The sequence below is a fragment of the Oxyura jamaicensis genome, chromosome 6, assembly GCF_011077185.1.
Source record: "Oxyura jamaicensis isolate SHBP4307 breed ruddy duck chromosome 6, BPBGC_Ojam_1.0, whole genome shotgun sequence".
In the NCBI taxonomy this organism is placed as follows: Eukaryota; Metazoa; Chordata; class Aves; order Anseriformes; family Anatidae; genus Oxyura; species Oxyura jamaicensis.
The window spans coordinates 16,441,608-16,459,154 of record NC_048898.1 but is presented as its reverse complement, the minus strand read 5'-3'; the positions used below and the strand labels follow the sequence as shown (position 1 = coordinate 16,459,154).

Below are 17,547 nucleotides of genomic sequence, written 5' to 3'. Positions count from 1 at the left end.
TACTGGCAGGAGGAGATGGTGGCTGGGCAAGGGTGCTTTGCAGCCTTTAGAGATTTCTTTGGATCAGATACCCAAAGCAAACAATTTTTCTTCCCTTGAGGCATCTGCTAGATCCTTCCAGCATTCCCTGGACTCTAAATGGTTGGAATTGTCTTGCACAAAAGCAGGATTAAGTTATTACTGCCATTTATATTGTGGATACCTCTGAGTCTCTCTTGAAAACCAGGGTCCTTCAAAACACTGCTGGGCCAAAAAGGGATAAAAATGGCAAGAGTCCTTCTAAATTTAAATTGGTGCTTAATAGGATTTTAAAGTCTGTTTTCTTTAAGTCTTTTGTCTCTGTGACCCACCCTCACCCCAGTACCAATCTTTGTGCAGTAATTGAACTGAGCACTAAGTGGATCTGTGGGCTGATTGTGCTTTCAGGGTAAATAAGCAGTGCTGGGAACAGGCTTTTACTTTACCAAAGCCTGTCTTGAGATCTGCTGACCTGGGGGAATCACGCTTGCTTTGACCAATGAACACGAATAGAGATTTGTGAGTGTGTGCATGTCTCCTTCCCACCTTACTGAATTTTGCAGGTATTAGACAACTGCAGCTAACAAAGGCATAGAGCCCATGAAGATACTAAGTTCCAGCAAGGTTCGTTATGCCTAGGAGCTAGATATGAGAGACCCTGCATAACCTTACAAAAGGAAGGACTATAGCAGGTTAATACATCAGCAGACTATAGAAAGTCCATGTAGGAAAAAGATGGTTTGAGCACCATACCAGTGGAGAACAACATATGAATGAGGAGAATATGAAGGATTATGAATAATCTGGCACAAGAGTCTCTAAAGCTGCATCTGTGGCTCATTGTCTTGAAGCAGCTCTTACATAGCCGTCAGCACAACTTTGTTGCTTATAACTCCTGGTGAATACTGGTGATAACAAATCATGTGGTATTTCACATGTTCAAATACTGCTGCAATTCCTAGGCCATTTTTATTCTAATCTTTGTGCCTAGGACAGAAATGTACAGTTTTTCTGAGACACAATGAGCTCTAGCAGTGGAAATTGCTTCCACTGGTGCTTTTGAAAAATGCTGGTGAATATGGCCACAGGCTTTTATTTCCCGGTGCATTCTTTACAAACATGGAAGCAAATTATGTTGAACTTTGCTGTCTCATAAGACAATTTTGCTTTTCTGTGAAGCTTCTGTTGGAGTCAGGGTGCAGGTAGCACTGTCTGCAAGGCAAGGGGAATCTTCTTCATGTATTTGCAACACACCATCCTAATCCTGTTTAAGATATATGCACATCACACTTATATCTTCCACAGGTTTTACTGTGTGAAGTAAGGTTACGTTGTCTCTCTTCTGCAGATGGGGTTGTACCTACAGAGTAGGAACAAAATGTACCTGTCTGAAGCTGAGTGCTTAACCTGCCTTGATTATCTGCTTCCTTGAGTGGTGGTTAAAACACCTGTCTCTATTGCCCTTAGATGGGAGACCGAATGATCAGCATTTCTCAAGATTAGTTGATAACTTCATCATGATGTTTGCATAACACGTCTGTGGTGCTACGTGAATCTTAATGACTCTTAAGAGCATCTCTGCTCAAACAAACTCTGTCATTCTCAGCTGATAGCAGTGGTGGGTTGTGCTTGACTTAACCAATGCATTGGGCAACTAGTGCATGCTCTGCCTATGCCTGCACATCAGGAGAAAGGGGCATATGGTGTTCTGGTTCTCTTCCTCAATCTGGAAGAAGAGGTTAGGTATCTTATTCAATAATAGTTCTGGTGTTATAGTGCCTCAACTGCTCTGTTTAATGGTATCTGCTTGGTGTTTATTAATTTGTGAAGCAAAGTATTGGTGCTCTTAGAGATACCCACCAAACATGCATCTTAACATCATCAGTATTGCTAACCAAATGGGGTTTGGTTGGGCAGCACGAAACTGCTGGAACCTATGAGGTTTAGGCCAGAAAGACTGTCCTTTGTTCTCAGTTTGAGTATGAAATGATAGGAATATTGCCTCCTCATTTGGAGCCATGTTCAACAATGCTTGTGAGGGGAATACAAAATTCAGTTGGTGGGAAAAAGCGAAACCTTAAATCTTCCTGCCCCAGTCTAGGGGCAGGAAAATTTTCATCCTTCTGGAAGAAAATGTGTTTGGCAGATAATAAGGGATCACAAGGTAGTTTGAAGTTGTGGGTTGTTTGCTTTGTGTGAGCAATACCCTAGATGTATGCTATTTGGAGGAGGCTGGAGGCCCTGTGTATGCAGTTGTGTGGGCTGGAATGGTCTAAAGAACCAAAGCTTTACATGCACAAGTGGTGGTTACTGTTAAACTTTGTTAGTCTTTACTGGTTGAGCCTGGGAATCAGCAGAAAGCATTTCACTGCCACAGAACTATGTCCCTGCCAAACATCAAGTTCTTTTATGAACTCCCGAGAAGGCTTGAAAAGTTACCATGAGCAAACTGATCTGTCTCTGTGTTCATGTTGTTTCTGGAATTGGAGTATTTATTTTTGATACATAAATAAATTCAGACTGAAGCATGCAACTGGCATGTAGAACGCCAGCCTCTATTTGTCAATCAACATTTGATGGGCCTACCTCAGAGCTTGTAAGCACTGATTTTATTGCTGATCAGGAATTTTCCTACCATTGGCAAAACAAAACAAAACAAAACAAACACCACCCTTCCTTGCAAGAGTTGATTCTAGTTTCTTAAGCAGATTAAATTCCTTCCCCTCTATTTCTTCTGTCAAATTGAATATTTACAAAAGATTTTTTTCCCACAAAATATGTTTATTCGAATGATATTTTCTGCTCAACAATGCTAACTACAGCCTTGGACAGCTGTGATCTGCATACTCTGCTTGTGGTATTTATTTAAAATTAAGCCAAAGCAAAAACTATCTGAAACTTCTTCTTGAGGTTCTTACACAGCTGAGCAGCCCAATGAATAAGCTTAACCCGTACCTGAAGACTCTTGGGTCAGGACTTACAGCACTAAAATTACTGCTTCTGCCCTGACTTTTCCATTTGACTCTACGGACTAGTATCCGTTCCTTCGGAAAGAGAAGTCTGCGTCACGGAGCTGATGCGAAAGCTTTAAACCCACTGTTAGCATTGGCACTGTCAGGCCTGTCAAACATTCAGGAGTGTGGTGAAATGGCTCCTGTGAACTGGACAGCCAGACTACTAGAGCTTCAATTTTTACCAAGCTGGCATTTCATTTTCTGATTCCTCCCTCCCACATTAGCTGTGCAGTCTTAATGCTGCTCTTGTGTGCAGACTCTTGTATGTGTGCACTGACTTTGCGTTTGGATGGAAGTGAGGCCTGAGCTTAAATCCTTTGCTGGACTGAGATCAGAAGTGCACTAGAGAGCTCCCAAGTATGAAGCACAATGTGGAAGAAATAGTAGCAAGGGAAAAAAGGCAGAGACAAATGGAGTTATTAGCCTGGAAACTCATGCAGAACAAAGGTAAAGCACTTGATCCGTTTCTCGTCTGTGGCAACCACAGCCGCTGCTGGTCCAGCCCCATCTGCTATACTGAACAAACAGCCCTTCCCTCTGCTCATAAGTGTCCAGTCTGTGCTCCTGCTGAGCCAGATGTGCCGTGAGCCTTCTGCAAGAATATTTCATTGCCTTTTCTGATTTATGGCAACGGATGTGTCTATGCTAAAACACCAAACAGTGGCAATTCTGATATATCAAAAGGATTTACTGGCTTGGCAGGGTTGCCTGTACATTTGGAAGCTATCTGCTATAGGGAGATGGCCACCTCAAGACATGCAGTTATTGAAATTTGTATTACTCTTTCTTGTTAGCATGGGATACTTGCTCAAGGAAATGGAGTGGGAGGCCTGCCAAGATGGCTTTCTGTGCATCATGTCACTTTTCTTACTTCACTACTCTTTGTCTCTCTGTGTTCTTCCCTTTAGAGGGGTTTTCCTCGACACCATCCTTCCCCGTCGTGATGATAATGGGGTCCGGCCAACTATTGGTCAGCGTATTCGCCTGAGTCAGGGAGACATTGCTCAGGCGAGGAAGTTATACAAGTGCCCAGGTAAATATGGCTTATGGGAAGAGCTCCTGCTTTATCGTAGACAATACTGAAAAGCATGGGAGTTCAAGAGCATGTTAACAATCTCTTTGATGAAAGGACTCAAGAAATGTAGGCCATCAAATGCTTCAAGCTGAAGCTGTGGGAGAACTGAACTTGTCTAACGTGTCTCCTATTAGTACTTTGCCAGTATTTCTGTTTTAGGACTTTGGTATCTGGTAGGTTAGTCTGAGTCCTGCTTTATCTGACGTCTGCAAAGGTTGGCAAAAAGAGCATTGGTGTCACAGCTATGATTTGGAGACTAAATTTATCCACCAGAATAAAACAATCCTTTTAAATTGGAGATGTTAGTAGAAGTTCATGCAACAGTTTTAGCTGAATAGATCAATAGTGAAAAACAGATTTCAGAGAAGAATCCTGCCAGACTTAAGAACAAGTAGAATATCAGGATGTAAAGAGACGCTTCAAGGAAGGATTGCACTCTGTCTGGCACCTGTGTCATGGACTGTAGCAAATGAGAACAGAGGTAGCATGGAAGGTGTTATAGATGGAGGGAGAAAATTTAACTAGCTCCAAGTATCTGCTGGTAGCAAAACATCCATGAGAAGACACTAGATAATGAGAGAGTTGCCCTAGTTTTGCAGAATGACTCTAACATTTGTAATAATGCAGGGAGGGGAAAAGGGACTTTTGCAAGCATGCTTGGGAAGTTTATTGAAGTGGGTGAGTCTGGCCAGCATATTGATCTGATGGAGAATGGCTTTGATTGATCATAAACCTTTCCCATATCAGTGTATGTTAAACAGAACAAAGGGTTAATCTGCCTAGGATAAGCATATCACAGGGAGAAGGGAGAAGGTGGTAAGGAGAGAGAAGTTTTACTGGTATACAGAGTCACATCTTAAGTGAACAGCTGGTTAGCACTGATCTGTGCTGAAAAGCCACAGAAAATGGTCTGTAGTTGGTGTACAAATACTCTCCCTAGGTATAGGTCTTCTATAGGTATAGGTCAGAAAATATGGGTTCATAAGGGTCTAGAATAAATTCTGAGGATCAGCAGTACTTCAGGGTCCATGATATTTGGGGATCACTGCTTAGTTTATGCTGAGGGATGTAACTTTCTCTGATGCGCTAATCTTAATAAACATTTTTTTTTTCTTTTTACAAATCATATTTTTCTCAGGTAAATCTCCTTTTGGCTGAAGAAGATGAAGTTCTAGGAAAATTACCTCAATTTACTTTAGGGATTGGGTTGCTAGAATGCTCAAAAAATAATAATAAAAAATAGGGATGCCTTGCACCATGTTTTTGATTGCACCATGTTTTTGATTGAGTCAGACTTAATCAAGTTAGAGTTTTCATTCTCTTAGCTGGAAGCATTGACTACAGATTCAGATTTCTTGAGGCAAACTGAAAAGCTGCTTTTGGCCTGAGGTTAAAGTCAAACTAAAAGCTACAAAGAAACTTTTTTTTTTTTTTTTAAAAAAAAAAAAAAAAAGTCTCAAGTTTTCTACTTGTGGAAAAAACAAGTTTTTACTTTGCAAAACTTAGCAGAGGAGTTATTTCTGTTCAGAAAATATTTGGCAACAGAATGATCAGAGCTTTAAGACTCCTAAACCAACTTTCTTCAAATATCTATTGTTTTGTTTGCTTTGTTTCACATCAAAATTTATACACAGGTTGCATTTGGAGAGAAGGGGTGCAGTATTTTTAATGAAACAGACATTTGCAGCTGCAGTTTGAATCTGTAGCTAGGAAAGTGTTCTTCTGCAAAATGGAAAGCTCAGGATTTCAAAACCAAGGGGCTTGGTTGTATGTTCAAGCAGGATCTGTCTGAGATTTTTGGTTAAGGACAACTTTGGTCAGTAGTTAAGCTGAGGACTTTAGGTGAAACACAACCACGTGATCCAGGAATTGAACGGCAGGTGGTTTCCCATTTAGTAAGAGAGTATCCGTCTGAATCCCCACTGCCAAAAAAAACTAGAATGATGGAAGAAGAGTTACAAGTGTGCACTGGTATGAGCCAGAACGACTGTTGTCTATTATAAGAGACATGGCTTTCCAACTCATTAGACTCTTGGCTGCTACATTTTGGGCTGTCTTAACTTTTCCATCTAAAACTTTGCTGTTTTAAATTGCTTTTAATTCCCTGAAGCTTACACCTGCTGGGTTAAAGTTAGTGCCAGGCCAGGTGGAACCAGATGAAATTTGCTGAAGGAATTTCTGGAAGGCAAGATGAATTCTACTGCAGTAAACGCTGGTTTTGATATGGCTGCATAGTAGAGGATTTGATGAATATAGTTGATTTGATGAATATAAAAGCCTGTCCTGCTGTCTTGTCTAGTGCTAAAGGAAACAGGCCTGTATGGCTCTGCTATCTGTATAATGGTTATATGTTACATTGAGAATGGTCCTGCATTATCCCGTCCAATTCCCTGTGAATTTTCAAAAAGATGTACTGGTGAACATTAAGTGCCTGCTTCTCAACTACTTCATTTTCAAATGACTTTTGAAGTATTCACATCTTCAGCTTTGGTTTTCACCTCTGTTCCTTTCTAGCAGCTTGGGTGTGCAATAGCCTCTTAACCACGTGCAAAAACCACCTTGGCTCAGCTTCTTGGATCCCAGAAGAACCAAGCACTAATTTTATTGGACCACTTGTCTTCTTTGATACTAAGCAGAGTACATTTGTAATGCTTATTGGTGTTCTCTACAAAAGACTGTGCTCCACACCTACATATGTGATGCTCATAAATATCCTGCTTCCCCCAGCACATGCAGGCAATCATCCTCCTCTGCACTGAAAGGCCAGCCTCTCCCAGCATGTCTGGAGAGTCTCCTCTGCAACTTGTAGATAGTCATGACTCTTTAGCAGAGTAGTGTTTGGTAGCAGGTATGTTAGTACCTGCTCCATGATTACACATTCCTTCCAGTTATAGTGTAATTACACTTAGAAGAACTAGGTCTGGGCTGTCAGAAATCTTCACTGTGGTTCAGCTGAGCATAGCAGTCTTCTTTATCCTGTGTCATTATGATAACAGCGTGTGTTCCTAGTTTTTTTGTAATTTCATGGGGACAGCTTTGTTTAAATACATTTTTGAGCAGAGAAAAAGAGCATCTGTATACCTTGGTGAGCCGTGGACTTGGAATCCCCTGTTTACTAAGACACCTTGTCAGATGTTGGCATTCTTAGAACGATCCTAAGCTGGTGGCCACTCCAGACCAAGTACTGAAATGTTTATCTGTTGGGCCATCATGTTTTTCCTGGCTGAGAGTCCTAGGAGTACCCTGGAAGCTGGAAATAGATCCTAACAGATTATACCACAGATAGCAAGGCACTGTATCTTTTCAAGAGGTGGAAAGGAAACAAGAATGTTTGTTCTGAAAATAATTGTCCAGATTTCTTCTCCAGTGCATGCAGGCCATCACCTTTTACCACCAGCCCACCTCTGCCCACCTGAAGATTAGAGATGACATTACTGTTCTGGAAGAGTCTGGGGAGAGATTAGCTATTTCTGCAGGGCACTTTGAAACTGAAACTTCCTGTGCAATGCTCCTTTGTAGTTGCATAATGGTAAGGGAAGTTCTCAGGGCTCAAAACTGAGGAGGGAGCAAGGTGGAGGGTTTGAACTCTCATTTATTTGCTTCTTTCTGTAGGGCAGATGTGTGTATTTTCCTGCCTGTTTTCCTCAGTGGTGCTTCCTTCTAGTAGTTTTAGATTTAGCCAAAGTTTGGCTTTCCTGACAGGAATCACTTTGCCAAAGCCTGTACTAACCTGTGTCTTGAAATATGTGCAACTTGTTCCTAGTAGTGACTTACCTTCCAGAGCAGCCTAGGAGCTGCTTGGTTGAACAACAACAACAAAAAAACTTTTGTGTCCCTGCCCTTTGTTCATCAAGTCTGACAGGTCAAACTGTGGGTCAAAGTACTTCGGGGAAATTAAGAAATCTTGGCCTACGTGATTCCCTCTCTCCTTTTTGAAGATATTAAACGTTTTGAATGGGACAGGTCTCTTTTCACCTCCAGCTTCCGATCCGCCCATCTAATAGTGATCATGGCTGAAAAATTGGCGAGTGTGTGATAGCATGGGGCCGAGGAACATCCCCTGACATTTCCATGAGAAAGGGAGTCAGATGTTCGGTCTTGTCAGATCTTTTAAAGCACTGCTGCTTAACAAGGGATTTTTGGAAGCTTCCTTACCATCACTGAGGAAACCAAGCTGCAGCTCAAGGGGAGCTTTATAACATCAGTGGGTTATGACATTAGAAAAACAACCTGAAAGTAGGCAAGCTAAGGTCCCCGCTCCTTGGAATGGGTGTTTGCATGTGCCTAGTGAGTATTCTCAAGGATGGGGATAGGAACTTTGATATGCGTGAGTCTGCAACCTAGGCAGTCAGCTGCTCTGGGCATATACACGGTCATTGCTTGCTCCAGTGAAATTCTCCAGGCGCAGAGAACAGAAACTACAATAGTTGTTGCTTTCCCACACATTGGAAGCTGCAGTTCCCAAAAGGAACATATGCAAACTATTTGCTTCCCAAAAGTCACTCTGGGATCTACATTTCATCAGCTGCAGCAGGACACAAAAACGGGAAGGTGGAGAGCAGAGTGAGCTGTGGTGGTTGTATTTTGTCCTGAGCTGTGTGACATCAGGGTAGATGCTAGACAGCCAAAGTCTGGAGTCACTGGGGTTTGTCATGCTTTCTTTTTTTTTTTTTTTTTTTTTTTTTTAACCTAAAAGACACTTAACAGTGGTAAAGCAGGGTGAACTTCACAGAGAAGCAGGTAATAAGGGAAAACAGACTTGCTGGCAGCAATCTTGGGGTTGCAAGGTAGAGTGGGCTATTATTTTTTGTTCTATCAGTGGATGAGATATTCTTCAGTGGGGCTGAAACCTTGAAAGTGCTGTTGTGTGTAAAGATGAAAGAAGTGTGCCTTTTTAAAAGCTGTTTCTCCTGTGTCCTTTTACTGATAAACTTCTATCCCAGGAACCCTGACAATTCTCACATCATACTCTTTGGTGAGGTCTCACGTGGTAGCTGACCTTGTGCCAGTACCATGAAATAACATCCGTAGACTACAAGCCACCAACCTGTACATAGCAGCCATCTGCAAACATTGCATTAGACCCCAATATCCTTCAGAGAGTCACTCCTTTTGCTGTTTTGTTATTTTCCCTCTCTCTCGTAGCTTGTGGAGAGACCTTGCAGGATACAACAGGGAATTTCTCAGCCCCTGGCTTTCCAAACGGCTACCCTTCCTATTCCCACTGTGTCTGGAGAATCTCGGTGACCCCAGGGGAGAAGGTAGGTGACACACAAGGACAAGGTATACTCTGCACTTTTGCACGTGTGTTTTTGCCTATGATGACATTGTTAGCAGCTACCAAAAGATTATACTGCACATCTCTGCATGCGTGGAGTGCAGGGAGGAAGTCTGGAAAGGCTCCTGAGTGCTGTTGTCCTCCCAGAGATGGGGTCAGGAATATGTGGTCCTTAGAAGAGGTAATTCTGGAACAGAGCCCCCTTGCAGGTCTGGGCTGTGAGCTGATCTATGATCCCTTCTCTCAAATCACAGCTAGACCCTGCCTGGACAGTTTCCTCAGCTACTCAGTGTGCCACCTGTTATATCCAATTGAATTGAGAGCTGAGAAAGTCACCTTTCAAACCAAACGCTGATGAGATGAGTTACATAAAATGGATCAGCAAGATAGGGCCCTGCAGGGAGCTGAGGAGTCATGACTGACAGCAGAAGCCTGCCCCTGTCATATGGGCATAACATCCCTGTCAGGGGACCCCTGCTCCCAGCCTTGAAATGCTGAGGCCTCCAGCTGCTCTGTCCACTTTCCAGCTCTGTTTGTTTTATCGATCTTCCTGTGAAAATTAAACCTTTCCTTAATCCACTAATGCCAGCCCTTCAGGCTTTTCATGTCGTATCAGGCTGCAATAATTCATAGGCTGGGTTGGGAGCTTCTTGGCAGGGCAGCTTTGCTGAGGACCACCCTTAAGATGTGCTTAGGACTGAGAATTAAATGAACAAAGGAAAGCAGAGTTTACTTGTTTTGAGTCCTCCCCACTGGTTTCAGGGAGAGCTTTGCAGGGAGATAGAGGTACCAAGAGCAGGCCAGGTTTTGAAACAATTTCTGTAGCGGACAATATATATAAATTAATTATTTAAATTAATAAAATATTTGATTAAATCATGCAAAGACAAAAATGCCACCAGTACATCCCATCCGGTGACTTCCTTAGGCCCAGAGCAAGGCCAATAATCCTTGTTACAGAGGGAGGCGACCAACGGGATAACATTTTCTTGCTGAACTCTGTTCTGCAAAGCCATTGAACATAATTGCATCACAGTGATTATGTGAACATAAGTGTAGAATGTGGAAGCTTGTCAGCAAAATCAGCTGTTTATTACTGTAGACATTTATATGAGGGAATAAACCCCAAACATCTGTATTTTGGGGAAATGCGTGTCTCCGTAATATTCACATTAATCAAAACCAAGGATTCCATTTTTAATTTTTTAAAAAAGTCTTTTTAGTAGCATTTTAGTAACTGAGGAGCAGTGACTGTGTGAATTATAGAATGGATAGTAAAATGCTGTCTTCTGTAATATACTGTATAGTATAATTAAAATTCCTTGAGAAGACTTCTTTTTTCAAGGAAAGCTGATTTAGAACTCCAGCCAGTTGTCCAACTGTCTCTTCCTGCATACTCACATACACACTGTAGCAAAGATAAAGCATGTAGTCTATAGGGTCTTCATTTTAAAGTAGTTCCTATTCCAAAGAAAGATCTGTTATTTCAGATTATGTTGAACTTCACGTCAATGGATTTATTTAAAAGTCGCCTTTGCTGGTATGATTATGTGGAGGTGCGTGATGGCTACTGGAGGAAAGCTCCATTACTGGGTGAGTAGCTGTTTTATATTAATTGCATTTTATGCGTTCTACTTGAAGCTTATTGTGGTGGAAAAAAACAACAACAAAACAAACAAACAAAATACCATAAACCAGCCTGGAAGGAGCCTCTGTCCAGGCAGTTAATGTCTCCATCCAGACTGGCCATGCATTAATGTCTCCATCCAGAGATGTCAGTGTGCTGTATTCACAGCAGATGATCAATGCTCCAAGCCTTTAGTAGCAAAGACTTTATACCTTCCTTTTCTAGCTTGAGAAGTGAGCCAGAGAGGGAAGTGAGTGAAGGGCATGGCTGGGATTAGAAATGTGGTCTCTGGAGCTTTACAATAGTTTTTTATAAGATCTGTGTAGAACCACCTGGCAATAAGAACGAAGCGGCTATATAGCTCCTGCCTCAACCTCCTGTAATTTTCTCCTTGAGAATACAAATCATGGAATCATAGAGTAGTTTGAATTGGAAGGGACCTTAAAGACCACATAGTTCCAAATCCCCTGCCATGAGCAGGGGCACCTCCCACTGGACCAGGTTGCTCAAAGCCCCATCCAGCCTGGCTTTGAAGACTTCTGGGGATGGGGAATCCACAGTTTTTCTGGACAGCCTATTCCATACTTGGCAGTTTGTGCTTTGAACCTCTGCACTTTAAGCTGTGAAATTGCCTCTGGGCCCAAGGATTACTGACCATGCCTAGGATATCAAGCTGTGCAAGGGCTCTCTTCTACTTCTGCTCCCAAAGTTTTCAAGAATGTGCAGGTCCTCCTCAGAGTCCTCCCTACTCATTCCTCTGCCTCCTGCTATCATAATAGCAAGTTTTCTGCCACCCTGAGTGGGCAGTCAGAATTCTCACTCACTTTTACCAGCTTTGCTGGCTCTGATCCTGACTGTCTCACGTCAGTGTCCTTACATGCAAACAGTTACTTCCACCTGAAAGGAAAGAAGCAATCAGTTTGTGCAGTATCACCAGCTGCATTAGAGGTGCTGCGCCCAGTGCTGCAGCACATATCTGTGCTAGCGTGAGGTCAGGGGAGTGATGGAAGTTTAGGTGCCACGCTCACTGTAGCCCCATGGGAAATTCCAGCTGTAATACAGAATGAAGTCCTTAGGTTGGAGCTGTACTGCTCTCTAGAGGTTTCTATGGGCCTGTGTTTCCACACGGAGTCGGCAGCTGTTTTTATTTCTTCCTGTCTGTTTTGGGGTTGGTAGCAGCTATTGTTTTCTGCTGCTCATACATCAGGTAACATTGCTCCAGCGGCTTTAACTTAGGTCCCCATTATTTATTTTTTCTGCCGAGTAATTTGAAGGTATTTCAGAAGCCAAACCACCTCCCTGTCACCTCCATGCAGGTGTACTTGTGAGTGTTTCCATCTGGAATGAGACTCTGCTTGAGTGGCCACAGCTCCCGCAAGGGGCTGAGCCCATGAAATTAGCTCGGAAGAGGCAGACAGACGGCAATTCAGCAGGGGGCGGGGAGGGGGATTAGTGTGAATTGTGAAATCATGGACTTCTTGCAGAGAAAAAAAAGTACATGTGCACTGCATATTTTCCCAGGGAAGTGTGTGAAAACCCAGCCTTTAAATGGTATATAACTTTTTATGAATGGGCCCTTTATCATGCTCTGAGGAGTTTGCTCATTCTAGTTCCTCATCTGCGTTTCCTCTCCTTGACACCCTTGTTAAACTATAAATATAGTATAAATCCAGGAGGCAGTTACTCAGTGACCCTGGAGGAAGGAGCTTTGCAGCACTGATAGTCTTTGTTAGTATCCTTTTTGGGAGTGGAGATGGAAGATGCTATTGTTATGCTGTAGGCCTGTGTCACGCTTCCCCAATAGTGCTGGGCAGCTTTGGGGCACAGAGGCTCAGAACAGAACAGCTGAGTATAGCTCAGGTGTGGACTAATATTAGAGTGAGGGACTCCACAAGGGGAAAAAGTTGGCGGTGAAATTGCTGTTGGAGAGAAGTAAAGTTCACAACTTAAGTTCTGTGCATTCTCATTTGCCCTGACTGGCCTACCATGGGGGCAGAACTCTTGCATCCCTGAAGGTCATCAGATTCCCGAGGCTGCCAAAGGGTGATGATGAGGTAGGCAGAGACAGAAGAGGCAACAGCTGATTGTGGGCGGACAACTACACAGGAGGCCTCTTGGCTTATAGTGCACAAGATTAATGCCAACCACTCCTCCCTGCATACGCAGGAAAGTCGCAGTCTTCTCTGCCTGTCAGTCAATAGAAATTGAACAATCCGTCTCTTTATCCAGTGTAGGGAACCACTAATACAGCCTGCTAGTGGGAACTAAGGTGTTGTCTTGCCAGTGAGGCATTAACCAGGTGTTGTGGTTTAACCCAATGGAGGGTTTTCAAAGAAGAAAAGATTGTCTGGTTTCACAAGGGCAGGATCAGGATCCTTGCCACTACTGTCATGACTGAACTTTAACCCGAGTTAACTGCTCTATGCCCCATCAAACTGCCACTGGGAATTCAGACGGACAAGGTGCCAAGGCCTTCGGCACACAGCCCTGCTGCTGTCAGCTGAAGTGAAGAACTGTGTTTGCAGGATGTGCTCTTTGTGCATGCTTAGTGTTTGCTCTGTTTCCCTGGGGATCTTCTGGGTGAGACAGGCAGGGGAACACTAGAAGTGAGGGTTGTTGAGGTGGTTTGGGCTGTTCTGGCAGATGCCTTCTGCAGCTGTTCTGTTTTAAGACTCTCCATTGCTGAGGGTTTCAGGTATATACCAGTGCTGATGCATACCAGAGAGCTCATGACAGAGAGCATGATGGACCAAAAAGGCTCTTGGTCACAAAGATACTGAATGGGAAAGAGGTTGAATGACTATGAAGGTTTAGTCTGAAAGAGGTAGGTTTACTAGAGGAGTAAGACCTTAGGATGAGATAAGGGACTTTTAGGACCAGTAACAGGATGAGCTGTGTTAGATCGTTCTTTAGGGATTCTGCATAACCCTCTTAGCCACATCCCACCCTCAGTTTGACTTGGACAATTTGGTCCTGGGTGCAAGTAGCTGAAGGAGTGTCCAAGATTTAACAGGTGGAAAGGACGTTCCCTAATGTCCTCTCTCCAGAAGGACAGGGAATAGTTTTCCACCTTTGTCAGCTCATTTGCCCAATCACGTAATTAAAACAAGAACCCCTTTGAACTTACCAGGGCAACAGAGGCTGCATCTATGACTACTGGCTTCTCCTTCCAGCTGAATGAAATCTGTATTTAATAATTGAAGAGAATTAAAATTAATGGGGAAAAAAGAGAAACTCATTCAAAAGCACACATGGTGGGAGTGAAAGGTGTTTTACACAAGCACAGCTCCTTTAACCACAGATTCTCTTTGCTTCCTAGAACCACAGGTGCCTGCTACCAGTAGGTGTGCTGCCAGTCAGCCAGGAGATCTTGATCGTCTCTTTCCTGCCTTCTAGGTAGATTTTGTGGTGACAAGATCCCTGAACCAGTAATCTCCACGGACAGCAGGCTGTGGATCGAGTTCCGGAGCAGCAGTAACATCCTGGGCAAAGGCTTCTTTGTGGTCTATGAAGGTACAGCCTTTAGCTAGAAGAAGCATGTCGCATTGCAGTCAGAACAGGATGCAGGGATTTATGGTGTCACTAGGAGTTCAGCTTCACCATGTAGTTAGACACAGCACCCACTCTTGCTTTTATGGGAATTGGTAGAATTTGTGGGCTGTTTCAGCAGACCAAGGTATCGATCTTCCGACTGGATCATCACATTTCTTCTGGAGAATAGGATAGGATAGCAGCACAGGGCAATGGCTCCTGTTCATAGGCCAGGGTGCTGTTTGCCATAACCAACCTCTGCAAGCAGCCTTGTCATGTGTAGCAAGGGTTGCTTCTAGTAATTTAATAAAGTTCTGGTTTAGGTCATATGCTTTACATCACTTAATGCAGCTTATTTTGTTGGTGTTTTTTTTTGCTTAACTCAAATGCAGAGGCTGTTCTTTGGTTTGTCCCTTGTGTTTTACTTAAAGAAGATTAGAAATTAGCATGATATATTTTCTGCAGATCAGGTACTTTAAAAGTTTGCATGACACTGGGTTGCTGAGACTGCTTCAGAGGAGGAGCAAAGTCGCTAGTAACATCTCCTTTCCATATATGCTTATTTTTAACAATAAGATGTATTAAAAGCCTTCATTGTTCTCTGAGCAACAGGCATTTTCTTAGAAGTACCAGTGTCCTCAGCAGTAGTGAGTTTGAGCGGAATGGTACCAACGAAACATCAACTTTCTGCAGCTGCAGGAACAAGCATGACATTGGAAACCCAGTGCTGAGTGTCCAATATACTCATGAATAATGATACTAACAAAGGAAAGCAAATAAAATGTTGAGGAGGTGCAAATAAAGCATATGAGGATTTCACAACAGTGTGGGGCTGGCACATCCTTTACACAGGAGAATGTCTGGTTTCTGCAGGAATTGTTGTCTAGAGGCAAAGGTAGCGTACCTGATTTTTATGTTTCTCCTGAGAAGCAGCTATTGCCTGGACCATGCAATTTGTAACACCCCATTTATGGTAGTTCTCTTGAATTAGAAGTGATCAAAGTAGTGGGTCTCTAATAGACTGTTTCATTTAGGTTTAATGCTTTTGTGGGCCAGTCAGCTTAGTTCTTAGCACTGGAGGATAATGCACTGTATCTGCTCTAACTTTGAAAGAAAAAGAAATGCAAGGAATGTTCTTGGGAAGCAACTTCTCTGTTCTTCATGATGTGAGTTCATATGGCATCATGGTTTATATTGATAAGTGATACTAAAGTATTCATATATATATATATATATTTGCTACAACCCAAAGTCAGTTTGCAAAACTTTATTTTCTTTGGATAATTGTCTGTATATCCTGCTGATGAATAAATGACCCCTACAGGTTTAGTAAAGATGAGCAATAATTGCTTCACTTAATTTCTGAGGAGAGCAAATGGAAATGGTATGTGTATCTAGTGGGTCGAACTTTGCATCCCTCTGTTCATATTTTCCTGCTTCTTCAGGGTTTCAGCTTTCTATGTAATCCTTTCCTGTAAGCAACTTCCCTTTGGAAAGGTGGGAAATCTATTGCCAACTCTGGGAGCAAGTACAGATTATGACTGGTGGAAGCCAGTTTGTACCAGTGATGGCCCATTTCTTATTTCTTTTCTTAAATCAGTCTCATCTTGTTAGAGAGCAGGTAATAAGGTTGTCTGCATCTCTCTGCATATTTTATTTGCTGAAGTAGGAGTTTCCAAAAATCTTCCATAATCTCAATTTCCCTCTGATTCAACTGTAGATAGATAATAGCTTGTTTCTTTCCTTCATTGTCAAGTAGTTTGCTCAAACTCTTTGTGACTTCTGTGTCTAGGCAATAAGGGTAATTTTTATTTCCAAGAGAGACTGCTCTGAAATCTTTAATTTTCTGTTATTTTTTGTCCTGAAGTTTTCTGCATTGCTGTTAGTTCCTATTTTTCTTTTGAACTCTTCTCCCTCACATATTGAAAAGTCAGAGTGGGTCTTACCTCTGCTTCTCTGTCATCTTCTTTTCTGGGAGTTCATCTAACTTCTGCACATCAAACTTTTCTGGGAGCTCTGTGGGTGAGGACTGATTTTTGGATTTGATTCCTCTAGTTTCTCTAAGGTTTTAAATAGATGGGAGGAAAGAGGTAGAAGCACATGGTGGTTTTGTCCTATAGCACTGCTGGCAGCCTCAAATTTATCATTGTTACTGCCTTCTCAGGCTCTGTCAGCAGATGTTCTTTCCATTTAGCAGTAAAACTCTTCCAGTACAGTTAACCACTCAACTGAATATTAGTGTGAACTACCGCCATGGGTAGAGAAAATACTGTTTGCAGGCTGACAATTTTATGACTGCTAAAAAAAGAAAAAAGACCATTTTTTTTTTTTGGCTCTGGAAGTCCTGTTTCTGTTAGGTGGGAATACAGTTCACTAAAGGGTGCCTCAGAGGTTCTAGCACCACTTGTAACTCTGAACATGTGAACTTGAACTATAATCTGCATTGTGTTTTGCAGCTGAATTTCAGGTGCAGCTACTTGGTTGTGCCTGAGCTCTGATTCTCTAGGAAAGAAGTTATCATTGCACTAGTGAAGCACTTTTTGGAATAGGTTACAGTTGAATATCAGCAACTCACAAGACAAAACCAAGACAATGTTACCCACTGTAAGCAATTTTTAAGACATAAGGAGGCTCATATCCGCACAGCTAACTCCCTCCAGATGCAGGACCTTGCACTTGGCTTTGTTAAATTTCAAGAAGTTCCTGTCTGCCTGTCTCTTCATCCTGTTGAGATCCTTCCAAATGGCAGTACAGCACTCTGGAATATCAGCCACTTCTCCCTGTTTTCTATATTCAGCAAACCTGCTGAGAAGGCACTCTATTCCTTCATCCAAGTCACAGATATATTACTCAGTTAAACAATACCAAACCCAGCATCGACCCCTGGTGGACACCACTAGCGTATGTCTCTAACTGGAATGTGCCACTCTGAGACCTGCCATTCAATCAATTCTCAATCCAGTTCACCATCCACTCATCCAGCCTGCCCTTACTGAGCTTGCCT

General features: G+C 42.6%; 1 protein-coding gene across 1 annotated transcript in view; it reads left to right on the top strand.

Moving 5' to 3' along the window:
• Nucleotides 1-17,547, top strand: part of TLL2 (tolloid like 2) — a 57,598-nt gene that overhangs the window by 25,980 nt on the left and 14,071 nt on the right. The window contains exons 8-11 of the mRNA XM_035330081.1: nucleotides 3,941-4,065; nucleotides 9,253-9,368; nucleotides 10,876-10,978; nucleotides 14,409-14,525. Coding sequence (XP_035185972.1) covers nucleotides 3,941-4,065; nucleotides 9,253-9,368; nucleotides 10,876-10,978; nucleotides 14,409-14,525 — 461 coding nt within the window. The remainder of the gene's footprint in view (nucleotides 1-3,940; nucleotides 4,066-9,252; nucleotides 9,369-10,875; nucleotides 10,979-14,408; nucleotides 14,526-17,547) is intronic.